At 34.1% G+C, this 14,444-nt stretch overlaps 1 protein-coding gene across 9 annotated transcripts in view; it reads left to right on the top strand.

Moving 5' to 3' along the window:
* Window positions 1–14,444, top strand: part of PCDH7 (protocadherin 7) — a 427,585-nt gene that overhangs the window by 184,034 nt on the left and 229,107 nt on the right. For 3 of the 9 annotated variants that reach the window (XM_045474307.1, XM_045474303.1, XM_045474310.1), the window contains one exon: window positions 9,514–9,706. The exons of 1 other annotated variant lie outside the window; for it this stretch is intronic. In XM_045474307.1, coding sequence (XP_045330263.1) covers window positions 9,514–9,706 — 193 coding nt within the window. Of the gene's footprint in view, window positions 1–9,513; window positions 9,731–14,444 lie in introns of all 9 variants that reach the window. 5 more of the 9 variants (XM_045474305.1, XM_045474302.1, XM_045474309.1 and 2 more) reach the window with 2 other exon arrangements.

Raw genomic sequence — 14,444 nt, 5'->3', positions numbered from 1 at the left:
ATTTCCATAAATAAAGTATCATTGGAACATGGCCGTACGCATTCATTTATGTGTGTTCAGTGGCTCTTTTTGCACAACAACAGCAGCATTGAGTGGTGGGGGCAGAGACCTGTGACCTGCAAAGCCTAAAATATTTACTTTCTGTCTCTTAACAGAAAAAGTTTGCTAATCCTGGACCAGGTGTCTATAGACAGTAAATAGAGCAAAAGATAGATCAAACAGTCGTGTCCACAGTGTAGAGGACCCACAATTTGTGTTTGAGAGCATAATACCTATTTTAAAAGTTTTAGAAAAAAAAGTTTGCATTCATTTGCTAAGAATTTTAGGCTTTGGCTATTCTGTTTCCTGCCATTTTTCATGAGGGGGTGGGAAATAGGAGATCCATTTGTATTTTTAGACTAGAGTAGTTCTTGAGTAATTACTGAAATTCACTAACTTTTTTTTCTCATTTGCAAAATCAGAATATAATATGACCCATGTAGGGATGAAACGAGGAGAAGTGATAGCAGGAGTAAAATAAATAGTACCTTTACAGTACGTAGCGGCCACTATTTTAATATTGATATCACTGTTCCTTTGCAATATTAGGTAGTTTATTATCTACTGGACTAAGAATTATAAAGTATCATCTGCATCCTCAACCTGTGTAGGACAAACATAAACAATAATGTCAAATATGTAATTCCATGCAAGTCAAAAGAAATAAATACAGTTATTTTATTTCTTCCCCAATGAGCATTTTAATTAACTAGTCCAAATGTTTCAACATGTTACTTTTTAATATCCTTTCATCTGCTATTGACTTGAAAGAAAGAAAAACTGTTTGAAGTATGGAAAAATACTGAGATGTGAGCCAGAGAAGATGCCCCTAAAAAGTTTAAAAGACCTGGTTAAAGTTCGTTTGAAGGTCCTGCCAGACGTATTCCATTTAAGGCACTGTGGAATCCTAGATATGTTTGTGCGGTAACCATTGACGTCAGTTGAAAATGTTTGCAGATTAATCAAGTACCTGTGCCGTTGCAAGAAAGATCTCACAGACTTAGCTAGATCCTCTTTAAAAATAAAATGTAGTGTTCCTTATGAATGCTGCGATGTTCTGCTCCATGCCTGTTTCAATGCTTTATGACTGACAAAGAGAGTCATTAGAAGTCTGTTTGATGGACGTAACTAAGTGAATTGGAAAAAATAAAAAAGCCTTTTCAGCCCATTCAGAAATAATTGATATGACTAAGACAGCTGTATGTGAGTTCCAGATAAGGAGACAATTTATGAAAAACTATTGAAGCTAAAAAGGAAGGTGCAGATTTAAAGTCCTCAATAAAGTTGTCTGCAAGACGCAGAGCAGTATTCAATAAGGAAAGAGATTTACCCTGAAGTTCTTTCCGCGGCATCCTTAGGGTCTTATCCTCTTGCAAACGAAATCCCCATAAACATGGAGTCACGAGGTTATAAGATGTGGACTTCGAGGGGGACAGTTCCTGCACTCTTCCCCGAGGTTATGTTTTCTCTTTACTGCAAGTAGTGTGCACAGCAGGATATTTCTGAAGTTCACCTCAGTTGTTTACCATTTTCTAAATCGGCCACTGTTCTATCAAAGAAAACAAGTTTTTACTGTGCAGGCTGTAACTCAGAAGATTTTGCTAATGCAGGTAGAAGGCAAATACCTTTGAGAATGTCTGATTATGGGCCATAAAATGTGCTTCGATTCTATGATAGTCACTTTTTAAATCAATTAACAATGAAGAATGAGTAATAAATACCCATCTACTTGTGAATATGTATGTGGTCTCTATTGCTTTTCTTGGGAACTGTCAGTGGACTTCATGATTTTTTTAATGGGTAGCACCTCGTAATGTCACATATATTTGGCAATTATTGAATTCTGAGAACAAAATAGCATATTCGTTTCAAAGTTAATTTTCTCAATGTTTCAAGCTATAAATGCTACATGTTATTATGCCAGTGCTTTCAAAAAGGGAGTGGTTTTATGAGTCTCTAAAATTAAAAAAAAAATTAATGAATCTGCAAGATGAAATAGAAATTGTGGTAGTTATCATACCTTTAGTAAAACTTGACATCAGCTTTCTAGACAGTAAAAACAAAACAAAACAAAACTTTAAAAAAATTTTTTAATGTTTATTTATTTTTAAGAAAGAGAGAGGAGATAGAACATGAGCAGAGGAGGGACACAGAGAGAGGGAGACACAGAATCTGAAGCAGGCTCCGGGCTCTGAGCTGTCAGCACAGAGCCCGACGTGGGGCTCGAACTCACGAACTGTGAGACCACCACTTGAGCCGAAGTGGGACACTTAACTGACTGAGCCACCCAGGTGTCCCAAAACAAAACTTTTTTTAAGAAAATTTCTTCAATCATCTTATGAATATGAAATGTATTGACTTGACCTCCTTTGAAACTTCTGAAGAAGAGTAGGGTGATATCTGGTCCCAGCTCATATTTGAAGTAGAAATTCTGGTAACATCTCGTGTGGCCTGTAAACCTGTTATATTGCCTAGATTTAGGTTTACTGTTTGGCAATTTGCATTATCTGTTATAGAGATGCAATTTTAGAGAAAAATAATGAATCAAATGGTCATCACATTTTCCCTTCATGAATGCTTTATGCTCATTGCCATAATGTCATTAGAATGCAAGCTTTATTTCTGTAATCAAGATATAGTCTAGGGGCTCCTGGGTGGCTCATGGTTGAACTTCTGGCTCTTGATTGGGGCTCAGATCATGCTCTCATGGCTGTGAGATCGAGCCCTGCATTGGGTTCTGTGCTGGGTGTGGATCCTGCTTGGGATTCTCTCTCTCTTCCTGCCCCTACCCTTCTTAAATTCCCTTCCTCTCTAAAAAAAAAAAAAAAAAAAAAAAAAAAAGGAAAAAAATATAAAGATAAAAATATAGTCTAACTCCCTTCCTCATCAAGCAGGTTATATTTCTCCTAATCCCAAGTTTACTGATATATCAGTTTTAACATCTGTTCACATTTTCCAGAAAAAAAAAAGAGTATCAAAAACATTAAAGAGCAAATGCATTTATTGAATACGTTACATTGTGTACCCCACAGCACTGAATTTAAACCCTTATTTTCTGTGTTTGTCCTTTCCAGTCTGTGAGATTAATCTTATAGGGAAATGTTCACTGCATTCACACCCTCTTACCCAAGGACTCATGAGCATTTCCAAAAAATAGGGGAGGGAAGAAAAAGGCAACCACCTTGGGCTCCCCCACAGCCTGTGTATAGAAGGTAGAAGACCTCTCCATTACATTTCTGCCCATTTCCCATTGGACCTCTAGATTTTCAGAAAATGAAGTGAATAAAATTATATAAAGAATGGAGAATGCTTCTTCTAAGTCTTTAGGACTTTAAATCAATGCCAACTCTGATGCATTTCCATCAACTAGGGCCTGGGATAAGGAGGAAGATACATCTAATGCCTTAGGGATTGCATATTATCTGGAGTTACCTTTGAATATATTTGCAACGACCTCTAAAATATCTGAATAGTCCCTGTAGTAGGATGTGTCTTCCAGTGAAATTCTCCTCTGTGTCATAATTGGAGGAACAATTAGTTGATAAATGACATTCCAAAAGAAGTGACCGCAGAGACATTCATGCCGAATAGATGATTAGATTCAAACACCTTTTGAAAAAATGGCACCCTTGTAGGCACATATTTATTTTATGAGCAGCTTGCATTTGAACAATAAAAGCACCACACTAACAGGAGAATTAGATTTGAAATTTCATATGAATTTTTAAAATTCTATTTAGAAACTTTGTGGATTACTGAACAAGTTCTATATTAAAACAACAACAACAACAACAAAACAATACAAAAAAACCAAAGAGACAAGAAAAGGAAAAAGCAAAAACCTAAAACGTAATAAAAGATATCACTCTAGTTATATAGCTTTGGCCTCAGCTATGATACCATTTATAGTTCCCTCTTTGAGGGAGCTTCAGGTTTTTATTTTGTAAACCATCTGATTATTTCTCAGAGAATTTAAGTTAGTAAGGGGCAGGTATCGTCTCCATTTTAGACCCTGAGCCTAAGGCAAAAGAACCAAAAGGTCAGCTAACTTGATTGAGGTCAATAGTGAAACTATAGAGGTGTTTGGAATAAAATCCTTTCCTTTTTCTGTTATTTCCAATATACCATTTTTTTTCTCATTACCCACACGCATACCATACATCCTATTACTCAACATGTTTTACTGTTTACCTTGCCTTTGTAATTTTATTTTTAATTTCTTTTTTTAATTCTTAGTTTACTTATTTCTCTGATTTCATTCATTCCTATTGTACCTTATGTTACGGGGCTTTTAGCTGTGCCTTCAAACATTGACCTTAAAGCAAATGTTTTCAGAAAAAATGAAGAAAGATAGAACTGTGCATAAATAAACAAAACTCTTTGCACAAACCTTTTTCTTTTAACTGTAATCCTCTTATGTCCTATTTTGAAAATTAATAGTCTATCCCCACTTTCTCAATTTCTCCTTAGAAGTCTCAACCTACAAACCCTTCCTTTGCAATGCCTGCCCTAAATCCTAAGCAAGTTTCGTGGCATATTTTTGTATCTCCATTTCATTGGAAACCTAATTATATTATACTTGATCTGTTTTTATATACACACCTATACGATTTTGAGTTCTTTTTTTTTTTTTTTTAATTTGTAAAAGCAATGTTGGGACATCCTTGAAACCCTGAGAGATAATGAATATAAAGCAAATGTACATATAGTGAAATAATGAGTAAATCCAAGCATCCAGACATTCTAACGCCTTGCTGCCCATTACCATTGGTGTTTTTTCATAGTTCACTTTTTCTTGGCATAATTCTCTGCCGCCAACATTTCTTCTTCCTACTCCTTTGCATGAAATGGTCTAAACACATCTTCAATCTCACTTATTCAATTAGAGCATTCATTTGCCTCCATAAAATCTTCGATTACCACTCCCTCTTGTGTGTAATTGTCGTGCATTTTCCACTCAACATTTTTGGGATGCTTTTCTTGAAGACCCTTTTCTTGCATTACTTATTTAATTTTTGAACACATCTTCACAATTTCAAAATGCTAGAAGGCTGACAGTTTTTTCTCCTCTTCTTGTGCTTTTTCCTGTTTTAGAAAGACCAGCTTGTCTTTGCAAGACAAGAAATCATTTACCACTCTGGACAGAATAATACAAAGCTCAGACCCTTCAGGTCACCAGATGTCTTCATGTCCATACTTTTGCACCCCAAGATGAAGCCATGGTTCTACTCAATCTCCAGAGAAACTTTATCAAGGAATACTTAAAGGACCACCTGGCTTCCTGGGCAGTTTGTCTTTTTGACTGCTTTCAGTTGCAGGGTTTCTCCTTCCTCTCTGTGCCTCTTCATTACCCAGAGGGACTTTATAAACTACTGATATCCATTCACACTCTGAACACTGATTCATTGGGTTTAAGTTGAAGCCCTGTACTGGCTTGGTGCTTTTTGACAAGTTCTCTGGGCCCTTCTAAGGCACGTCTAGGTTCAAGAATCCCCATGTAAACCACGCTACTACAGAGTATCAATAATTAACTAAGTGATAGTTATATATATATATATATATATATATATATATATATATACATATATACACATATATATGTGTATATATATATATACACATATATACACATATATATGTGTATATATATATATACATATATACACATATATATGTATATATATATACATATATGTACATGTATGTATATATATGTACATATATATAATGCAAATTCATTCTCTGTGTCATGCCACACAGTCAACACAGTGCTTTCCATTTTTTATTGAGTCGGCATTTCGAGAATCTATAAAAAATGTGATTTCTTTATCTTAGCTTCTGCTGTAAAACCTATCTTCTCAATAGACCCAAACTGGTGATGAATGATTGTATGTAAATACTTGTCTATCTGCCCATTTATTTGTCTCTCTATCTCTATCTTGTATCTATCTATCTATCTAGCTATCTACTATTTATCTATCATCTGTCTATCCATCTAATCTGTGTGTCTGATTTACCATTGGAACAAAACCTTAACCCTTGCATTAATGGGTTTTCCTTCAGAATTTGGGGTTCTGCACTAATTTGTTCACATAGCCAACTTAAATACTTTGCCAGAAGAAGTTTTCAAAAAACTATCAAAATAGACCTTGAAATAGTAATGTAATACTGGTATTGTTGGTATTGCTGAATTGTAATGGAATATTTTAAAATGTGGTTAAAAATGACGGATGGGGGGCGCGCCTGGGTGGCTCAGTCGGTTAAGCGTCCAACTTCGGCTCAGGTCATAATCTCATGGGTCTGTGATTTCGAGCCCTGCATCAGGCTCTGTGCTGACAGCTCGGAGCTTCGGATTCTGTGTCTCCCTCTGCCTCTGCCCCTCCTCCGCTCGTGCTCTGTCTCTCTCTCAAAAATAAATAAGCATTAAAAAAAAATGATGGATGGGATTTTTCACGATTAATTGTATGATACTCTCTATTTTGGATTTTTATTGTCAGTTATTTTTGTTTCATCCATTAGGTGTTATTTATTTATTTATTTATTTTTTTTAGTTTTTCTGCACATACAAAAAGCATTCATGAATCTAGACATTTTTTTATTATATAAATAGATCTTAGTATTTTAAATTTAAAACAGCTTTCTTTTCATCATTAAATTTAATATGTAACCTAAAATAATTCATGGAAATTAAAATAGTCACAGAAAATACACAGATTCATAGAAGCTCTTATACTGTACATGATAGAAAAATAATTATCTTATTTCTGACATTTTTTGTTACAAACATAACCTATCACCCATGTGCTGTCCTACTACTAATTTGGTGGAACCAGCATTTAATTACAGATTCTGAGTTTACTCCCATCACGTAAACATCACCGTTTTCTCTATTTTTATATAGAGATGGAATTTCTCGTAATTTATTATATACTTTCCTTTGTCAATTTATTAGTATGTATTAGTGTTTCTGTATTCATTTTGATCTTTCTTCTTGGGTTCATGAAGACTGTTTCTAAAAGGTTTGAGGGGTACCTGGGTGGCTCAGTCGGTTGAGCGTCCGACTTCAGCTCAGGTCATGATCTCGCCACCTGTGAGTTCCAGCCCCGCGTCGGGCTCTGTGCTGACAGCTCAGAGCCTGGAGCCTGTTTCAGATTCTGTGTCTCCCTCTCTCTCTCTCTGCCCCTCCTCCACTCATGTTCTGTCTCTCTCTCTCTGCCAAAAATAAATAAACATAAAAAAAAATTTTAAAGATTTGAGAATCAAGAATAGCATTTGACAGTCCTTTCTGTGTGTGTGTGTGTGTGTGTGTGTGACCCATTGCTATGTCTTGAAGTGATATGTCTGAATGACATTACTGTCCTTTTCTAAATTCAACATTGCCATTTAAAGCTTATTGTTCAATAGTATTTACTGAATATTTTCTTTGTGCAGAACAGTGTGGTTTTAGGAAACGGTGAGTGGCCTTATTTCTGAGGTGAGACTGAGGAAATTCAGATAATTTGCAGTCAACTGGGAGTGATAAATAGAAAAAAATTAAAAAACTTTGTGCACATAAGATAAAGCCTGGTAAATACATATCGACTTCTATATTTACTTAAAATATAAGTTAAAACATCACAATTGTATTATTGTGAAGAAATAGAAGTATTATTAATGAAATAAGAGTAATGATTTTAGAGTTTATTGCCAGTAAATTTTGAGTCATTATATATATATAATATGTATACATATATATACACACATATATATATATATATATATATATATATATGCTATTTGTACTAGAAGTATTTCATAATTGTTTTAAAAATACTGTAGTTCCAATTTGGTGAAACATTATAAAGAAGAGAAATGTTTTCCCTTCCTAATAGGATTCAGCAGTTCTAAACGTTTGATTTTGAATTAGAATGAAAGATAGGATTTTATAAAGACTGTCCTCTCCAAATAAGTACACGAAGGGCAAGGTACTGGGTTAGAAAAGCTAATAATGGACAATATTCCTGGCCAGTGTTCTGAGATAAAGTGAAGGGAAGATTTGTGGAAGCATGCATTTGTCTCTAGTGAAACCACTTTATAAATTTGGGGGAAATACTGTAACTCTTCTTAGCTTTCCCTTGAATAACCTACATGTGTAGATTGGTGCAGTCATGACTCATGATTTGAACCATTCGTATTCAAGTTATAAAAGTGCAAAAAAAGGCTTTCGACCTTTCTCACTATTTTCTGGCAACATTATTATTTTTATACCTTGTATTAAAAAGCACCAGTTTGAGCTGTAAGTTTAAAAAATACATTTATGCCGTTTTCAAGTCACACACAAGTTTTTTTAAATTTTTTTTTTCAACGTTTATTTATTTTTGGGACAGAGAGAGACAGAGCATGAACGGGGGAGGGGCAGAGAGAGAGGGAGACACAGAATCGGAAACAGGCTCCAGGCTCTGAGCCATCAGCCCAGAGCCTGACGAAGTCACACACAAGTTTTTAATGGCTACAGCGATTGCCAAGAATAATCTCAGAGAGATATCACAGAACCTTTTCATATTGTTTTTCTTTTTTCCCTCAACTGTTATGTGCAGAATACTATCAATGCATGGCATTAGTTTGTTCCCTTAATGAGCCTAATTTTTTTGTTTTGTTTTGTAGTTACAATAATCTGTAAATTCTGTACATAGTAAATCTTCAGTGCAGCCAACTTTGGTGTCATAGTAACTTGTGGGATCCAACTGGATAAAAATTTACAACACTTTAAAATTACAATTTAAAGGCTGTGCGTGCGGTAACTACTTTTGAACAAACTATAAACGGTCATTGTAAGCACATACAATTAAGCTTTGGGGTTTATTTTCTGTTCCCTGGTTAAAGGAACTTTTATCTATTAGTTCAATGCTACCCTTACAATCTCAGGGTCAATAGGTAATATTTTTAATAAGAAGAAAAACAGGAATGTATTCCTATCTCCTAACAGTGTACCTAAATTCCTATTTATTAGTTATCCCTTTAATAGTTTGAGTCAACTGCCAGAACACTCATTTTAAAACCATTGTATCATACAGACAGAGTTTTTAAAAATGAATGCCTACAATGATTATTTCAATGTGTATTGCCTTCCCAAATCAGTGACACTTGTGATAGAGTCTATTTGTGAAAAGCATATTTGAAGTGAAGACTACAGAATAGAAGATTGAATACATGGTACTAACATAGAGTTAAATGTGTATTTTAGTGAAATTGCTGTTTTCTTATCTCTGTTGCAGAAAGGGAATTTTCAGGTTTTTTTTTTTTTTTTCCACAATGAAAATGAAATTCTAGGCACTGCCTCAGATAACACAGTTAACCAAATAGAGTTGAACATCTCTAACCATTTTGTATTGAATGAGTCGCCGGTAGTCCTTGATGTATGTCGTTTATGTGTTTTATAATAAGATCGTTTACAATCTTACACTTTAGTGACATTCAGAATCTTTTCTTTTGCAGCCATTTCGTAGAGTGACGTTTTCTGTTGTGAGTCAGCCTCAGGACCCACATCAAGGGTCACTGCAGAGTTGCTATGACAGCGGGCTGGAGGAGTCAGAGACACCAAGCAGTAAGAGTTCATCAGGGCCAAGGCTGGGTGCCCTTCCACTCCCAGAGGACAGCTACGAAAGGACCACGCCGGATGGCAGTGTTGGTGAGGCAGAGCATATGGAAAATGGTAGGGGCAAACACAGCATCCACACACATAATCACGCTAGTGAGCCATAATTAGACTCATGAGGCTCAGTCTAAATCCAAAACAAAATAGCTGACACTAAAACTATTGTACCTAAAAAAAATAAATATTTTCTAACGTCCAGAAATACCAAATAAAGGAACATAACTGTATAGATAAAATTCACCAAACTTGCACCATCATTTTCAAACAACCTGTCAGAAGTAAACACATTTACAAATAAATCAGACTAGTACCTTCTATGAAAAAAAAAAAAAAAAAAACTAAACTAAATTAACTCATAATACCTAAACGATAGAAACTGATAAAGGTCTTGTGTTATTGTTTTCTTCTATTCATTTTTGTCATGCAACTATTTCTTCAACTGCAATTGTCCAGCCTCAGTGAAAGGAAATGACAATAAACACACTTTGCTCAATTCTTTCTTTTCTGACGTATTCAGTAAAGCGTTTTGGAACCTCTCCTTTTGAGTGATAGCTGAAATGGAGTCAAACAAGAACAATGATATCTTATTCTCAAAAAATAGATTGTAAATACTATTAGAACTCCTTGTCATTTAATTATAAGGTTTTTTTTTTTTTTCTTCTCATTTTTGTGCAAGGGAAAGAGAAGAAAGCAAATTTTAGGACTCCATATTCTTACCCTTTTGTGAGATGATTCTCATAATTACCACAATTGGCCTTCTCTACACTTTCTTTATGTTATAAAGTTAGACTGCAGATAGTTCTTATAAACTTTTCACATCTGTTTATGTTTCCCCCAAACGGGTGATTTATTTTTTGGATTTCAGGTTATAAGTAAATGTCTTAGGAATAGCTTTGTGTCAAATGATGGAAGAGGAAAGTTCATACTAATTTTATGATTATTTCAAATGTAAAAAGAGATTTGGTTATATGTAAGTGAAGGAAGGGGGATCACACACATTATATCTCTGGTGAACACTTGAAATGGATTTGCCTTTCACCATCCCATCCCCCAAGTGAAATAAGACATTCTAACTTTTGTTATACACTGGTTTCTTTAGTGATGGTATGCAAATAGAGCATATTGATTCAGGGAAATCTGATTTTTTTTTTCTGGAAGTTTACCTATGAATATTAAAATCCAACCTTAGAGCGTAATAGATGACAAGTGAGCCCAAGTGAAATTATGGCTAAACTAAATCATGTTAAATAATTAGTTTTCTATATTGTTATCTGGGTGAGAAGATATGATATCAGGATCTGTTGATGGATATCCCTCTTGATGAACAATCCAGAGTTATATGGCATTTGCCTTATGGCTATAAAGACATGCTTATCTGTGTGTATGGGGGTGTATGATTATGTGGATGGGAGTTTGATGTGCTTTTTAAGAATTAACTATTTTTAGTATCATTTTAAATGACTACCAAATTTTGGTATAAATTACATTGCTGATGAATATATTTCTAAGGCAAATATGTTTGAAATGCTTTGCACAAAAGTAAAAATTAAGCTAAGATACTATAATAATATTACACATACACACACCTAAGAAGGAAGGAAGGATTGATTTATTTTAAGGACATTCCTATATCTGTGATTACCTTTTGATGTTATCATTTTATTTGTGTTTAAAAAAGTATTTATCTCATTCTCAGCAACCGTATGTATAAGGAAGTCTTTATTTTGGGATGTCAGCTATATTAACAGAAAGGATTTTGCATCATTGGCATTATAATCACATTTTAATGTTATTTTTCTGTTTTTTTTTTTTTTTTTTTTTGAGTTTAAGGGGATTCGACCTTTAAAATAAGAAAGAAATGATGAGTAAGAAACATAATTATATATGACAAACACATTATCAGTTACTTTTTAGGAAACATACATGTCATGGAAAACTTAACAGGTGAGCTTGTTAAGAAACTAGAAAGTTTACTGACAAACATTTCCCACATAAGGTGTTTAGTTATTTTTTGTAACCATGTTTTTAGTCTTGTCATCAGCAAAGACCATCATAATAGAACTGATTTTCTGATTTTGTATGTAACTGACACTTGAAATTCAGTTTTATGTAATCATTTGTCATCTGCCAGCCGTGATTCATGTTAGTCTTGATCTATAGGTAATGACAGAAGGAGATGTGATTCACTTTGGGTGATCCAAATGTAGCAGTTGGCATTTGAATAAGTTTTGTTGGGACCAAGTTTTCAGACTACTATCTAGTCATAAAGTACAATTGTATTGCTTGAATTCTGGTAATTTCATCTTCAATATTAATGGATCATTCTGACATAAATAGAATTGGAATTGAAACCTGTCAAGTATTCATTTGTCACCTTTAATTGGAATCCAGGTAATCTGCAACGTTTTGCTTGGTTAGGTTTTAATCAGGATTTGTATTGGATTTTCTATGAAAATACCATTTTGGATGCTGTCCTAGTTCCTAATTATTATTACCTCAAATGTTTTCTTTAATTTTAACCCATGTGAAATAATGTAGTTATAACTGATTTTTGGATTAACTTTCATTGTAAAGTTTGGAAGATAATTTTCCAGTGCAAAAACAACATTCCAATGTCACGACGTGACCTGGGTATATGCTAGAAAAGCTAATGATAAAAATAAGTTGTCACAGATGCTTTAGTAAGGAAATAACTAAAAGTAACTGAAATAACTAAAAGGAAAATTTAAGTAGATAAGTAGTGAAATGCACTTATGTTTTACAAAAGCTTTTATTTGCTTCCTATACTTTAGCATAATAAACACAATTTTATAAAGAGGGCTTGTGGATTAATAGGTTTTATAATAAGCTTTAGCCTACATTCCAACCCACCTTACTGTCAAATGATGAATGAGGTTTTATTCTTTTATTAGCTTAGGAAAAAGAATACACTGTAAGAATAAACATAATTTCGTGAAACCTGAATCTAGTAATTAGAATAGTCCCACCATTTTAATAATTTCAGACCCAGGGTACTTATATCCATGGGTCTCTGGAAAGCGGTAATGGAAACGGTATCATTAAAAAGTATTTTAAGGATTGTTTATGAATTATACATTAACTTATGAAAAAGATCACTAAAATATTTTCTTTTCTCTTTATTATTATCAATAGTATGATTATTTCATGTTGATCTTTCGATAAGATTGGGGAGATTGGTTATTTATTATTTCAATAAAATATTCCTAACGGGATAAGGTATTTTAGAATAGGGAGCTCATGATAGGAAGTTTAGTAATGATAAAATACTTGATAATGACATGTTAAAACAATTGGAAACCTACTGCAATAAATTCATAATTCAAGTGAAACCCAAATAGTAAGCTTAAAACCATCATCACATTAGGAGCATACATTGACTATGCAAGAACTTGCCCTTTTCTACATTAGGCAGTTGTCGTCAGACTTTCTCACAGAGTGGTATTTAACCTTCGCTTTAGCTCTATTGTCACTATTTATCTTGACTTTTGAATTAATGCCATAGTCATCTTATTCTTCCCAGTCGCCCCCCAGAATTACCTTTGCAAGTTAATTTGGCTTTGTTATATATCATGTAACCATATATAGTGTTCAACAATTCAAATATAAGAAATATTTGACCTCCAATCCCAATTTTGCCAGTATGAATGGGTAGGTCACAAACTCCTTCTGGATCTGCGACTAATCATTTGTAAGGCAGTTAACAGAATTAACTCTAAAATCTTACTCAGATCCAACAATCTGTGATTTTTTCTTACATCCCATTTTTCTTATATGTTTTACTTTCCAAGTCAGAAAAAGTACTTTGGGTCTCTTAGTGAGATGGCAAATGAATTTGAGAATTTGTGCTAATGTGAGCAGGGAAGAATTCTAGGGCCTTCCTTGCAACCTACAAAACGTGCATTTTAATAGTAGTAATGCATGTATGAGATAAAGAAGTCAAGTGAATGAAATTGTGTGATTTCTGACTAGGTGAGTAGAAACGTTGGTACCTAGCAGGTCAATGTGGGAGACAATTTTAGAGCCTCCCTCAAATCACACCATGCAGGAGCCATCTGTAGATTTGATCTGGCCCTGGGTGTAATGCCCTTCAAAACATTAATTGTAATTAAGTGATCTCACAATAGAATGAACACGTTTACTTTCTTGCTTGACAACGTACTTTGATCAGAGTAAGAATGAACAAAAGGTAGAAAATCGTATTTATTTTCCTCTAGGTAAATCTCCGAATAGTATAACATAGACGTAAATTAAAACTGGAAAATAGCAGTTGGTCTGTAAGGCAGATTTCAAAAACTTAAATAAAGTCAACAAAAAATTGACCACGCTAAATGCCTAATTAATTTTCTGCCACTTTATGTCCTCAGATTTTTAAAAGATCATTTTGATATTTATACACTAATATTTTTGAGCGTACCCCCACTTCCAAGCTCTCTTACATTTTCAGAATTATATGTTAGGCTTAATCATTGTTTCAGTCATTCCCCTCACTCCACATGTGTTCAATAGGGTTTAGAACACATTGTTTTTGATGGTTAGAACATGGTACAGTCCATCACAAAGCCATTTTGTATATGCTATGTGCTTGTCCTTTGATTTCAGAAATAAATGACAGTATATGTGAAATACCAATTGGAAATGAAGTACCATTTTTATATGAACAAGGATAATGAGGATGGAGACTAACTTCATAACCTGGTGTGGGATAAAGGGTTTTCTCTCTGCTTTTCTCCCATCTATCCAATTTCCAATT

Source organism: Leopardus geoffroyi, chromosome B1 (genome assembly GCF_018350155.1).
Source record: "Leopardus geoffroyi isolate Oge1 chromosome B1, O.geoffroyi_Oge1_pat1.0, whole genome shotgun sequence".
Taxonomy (NCBI): Eukaryota; Metazoa; Chordata; class Mammalia; order Carnivora; family Felidae; genus Leopardus; species Leopardus geoffroyi.
The sequence above is the reverse complement of the archived record's forward strand: the minus strand, read 5'-3'. Positions and strand labels throughout refer to the sequence as shown.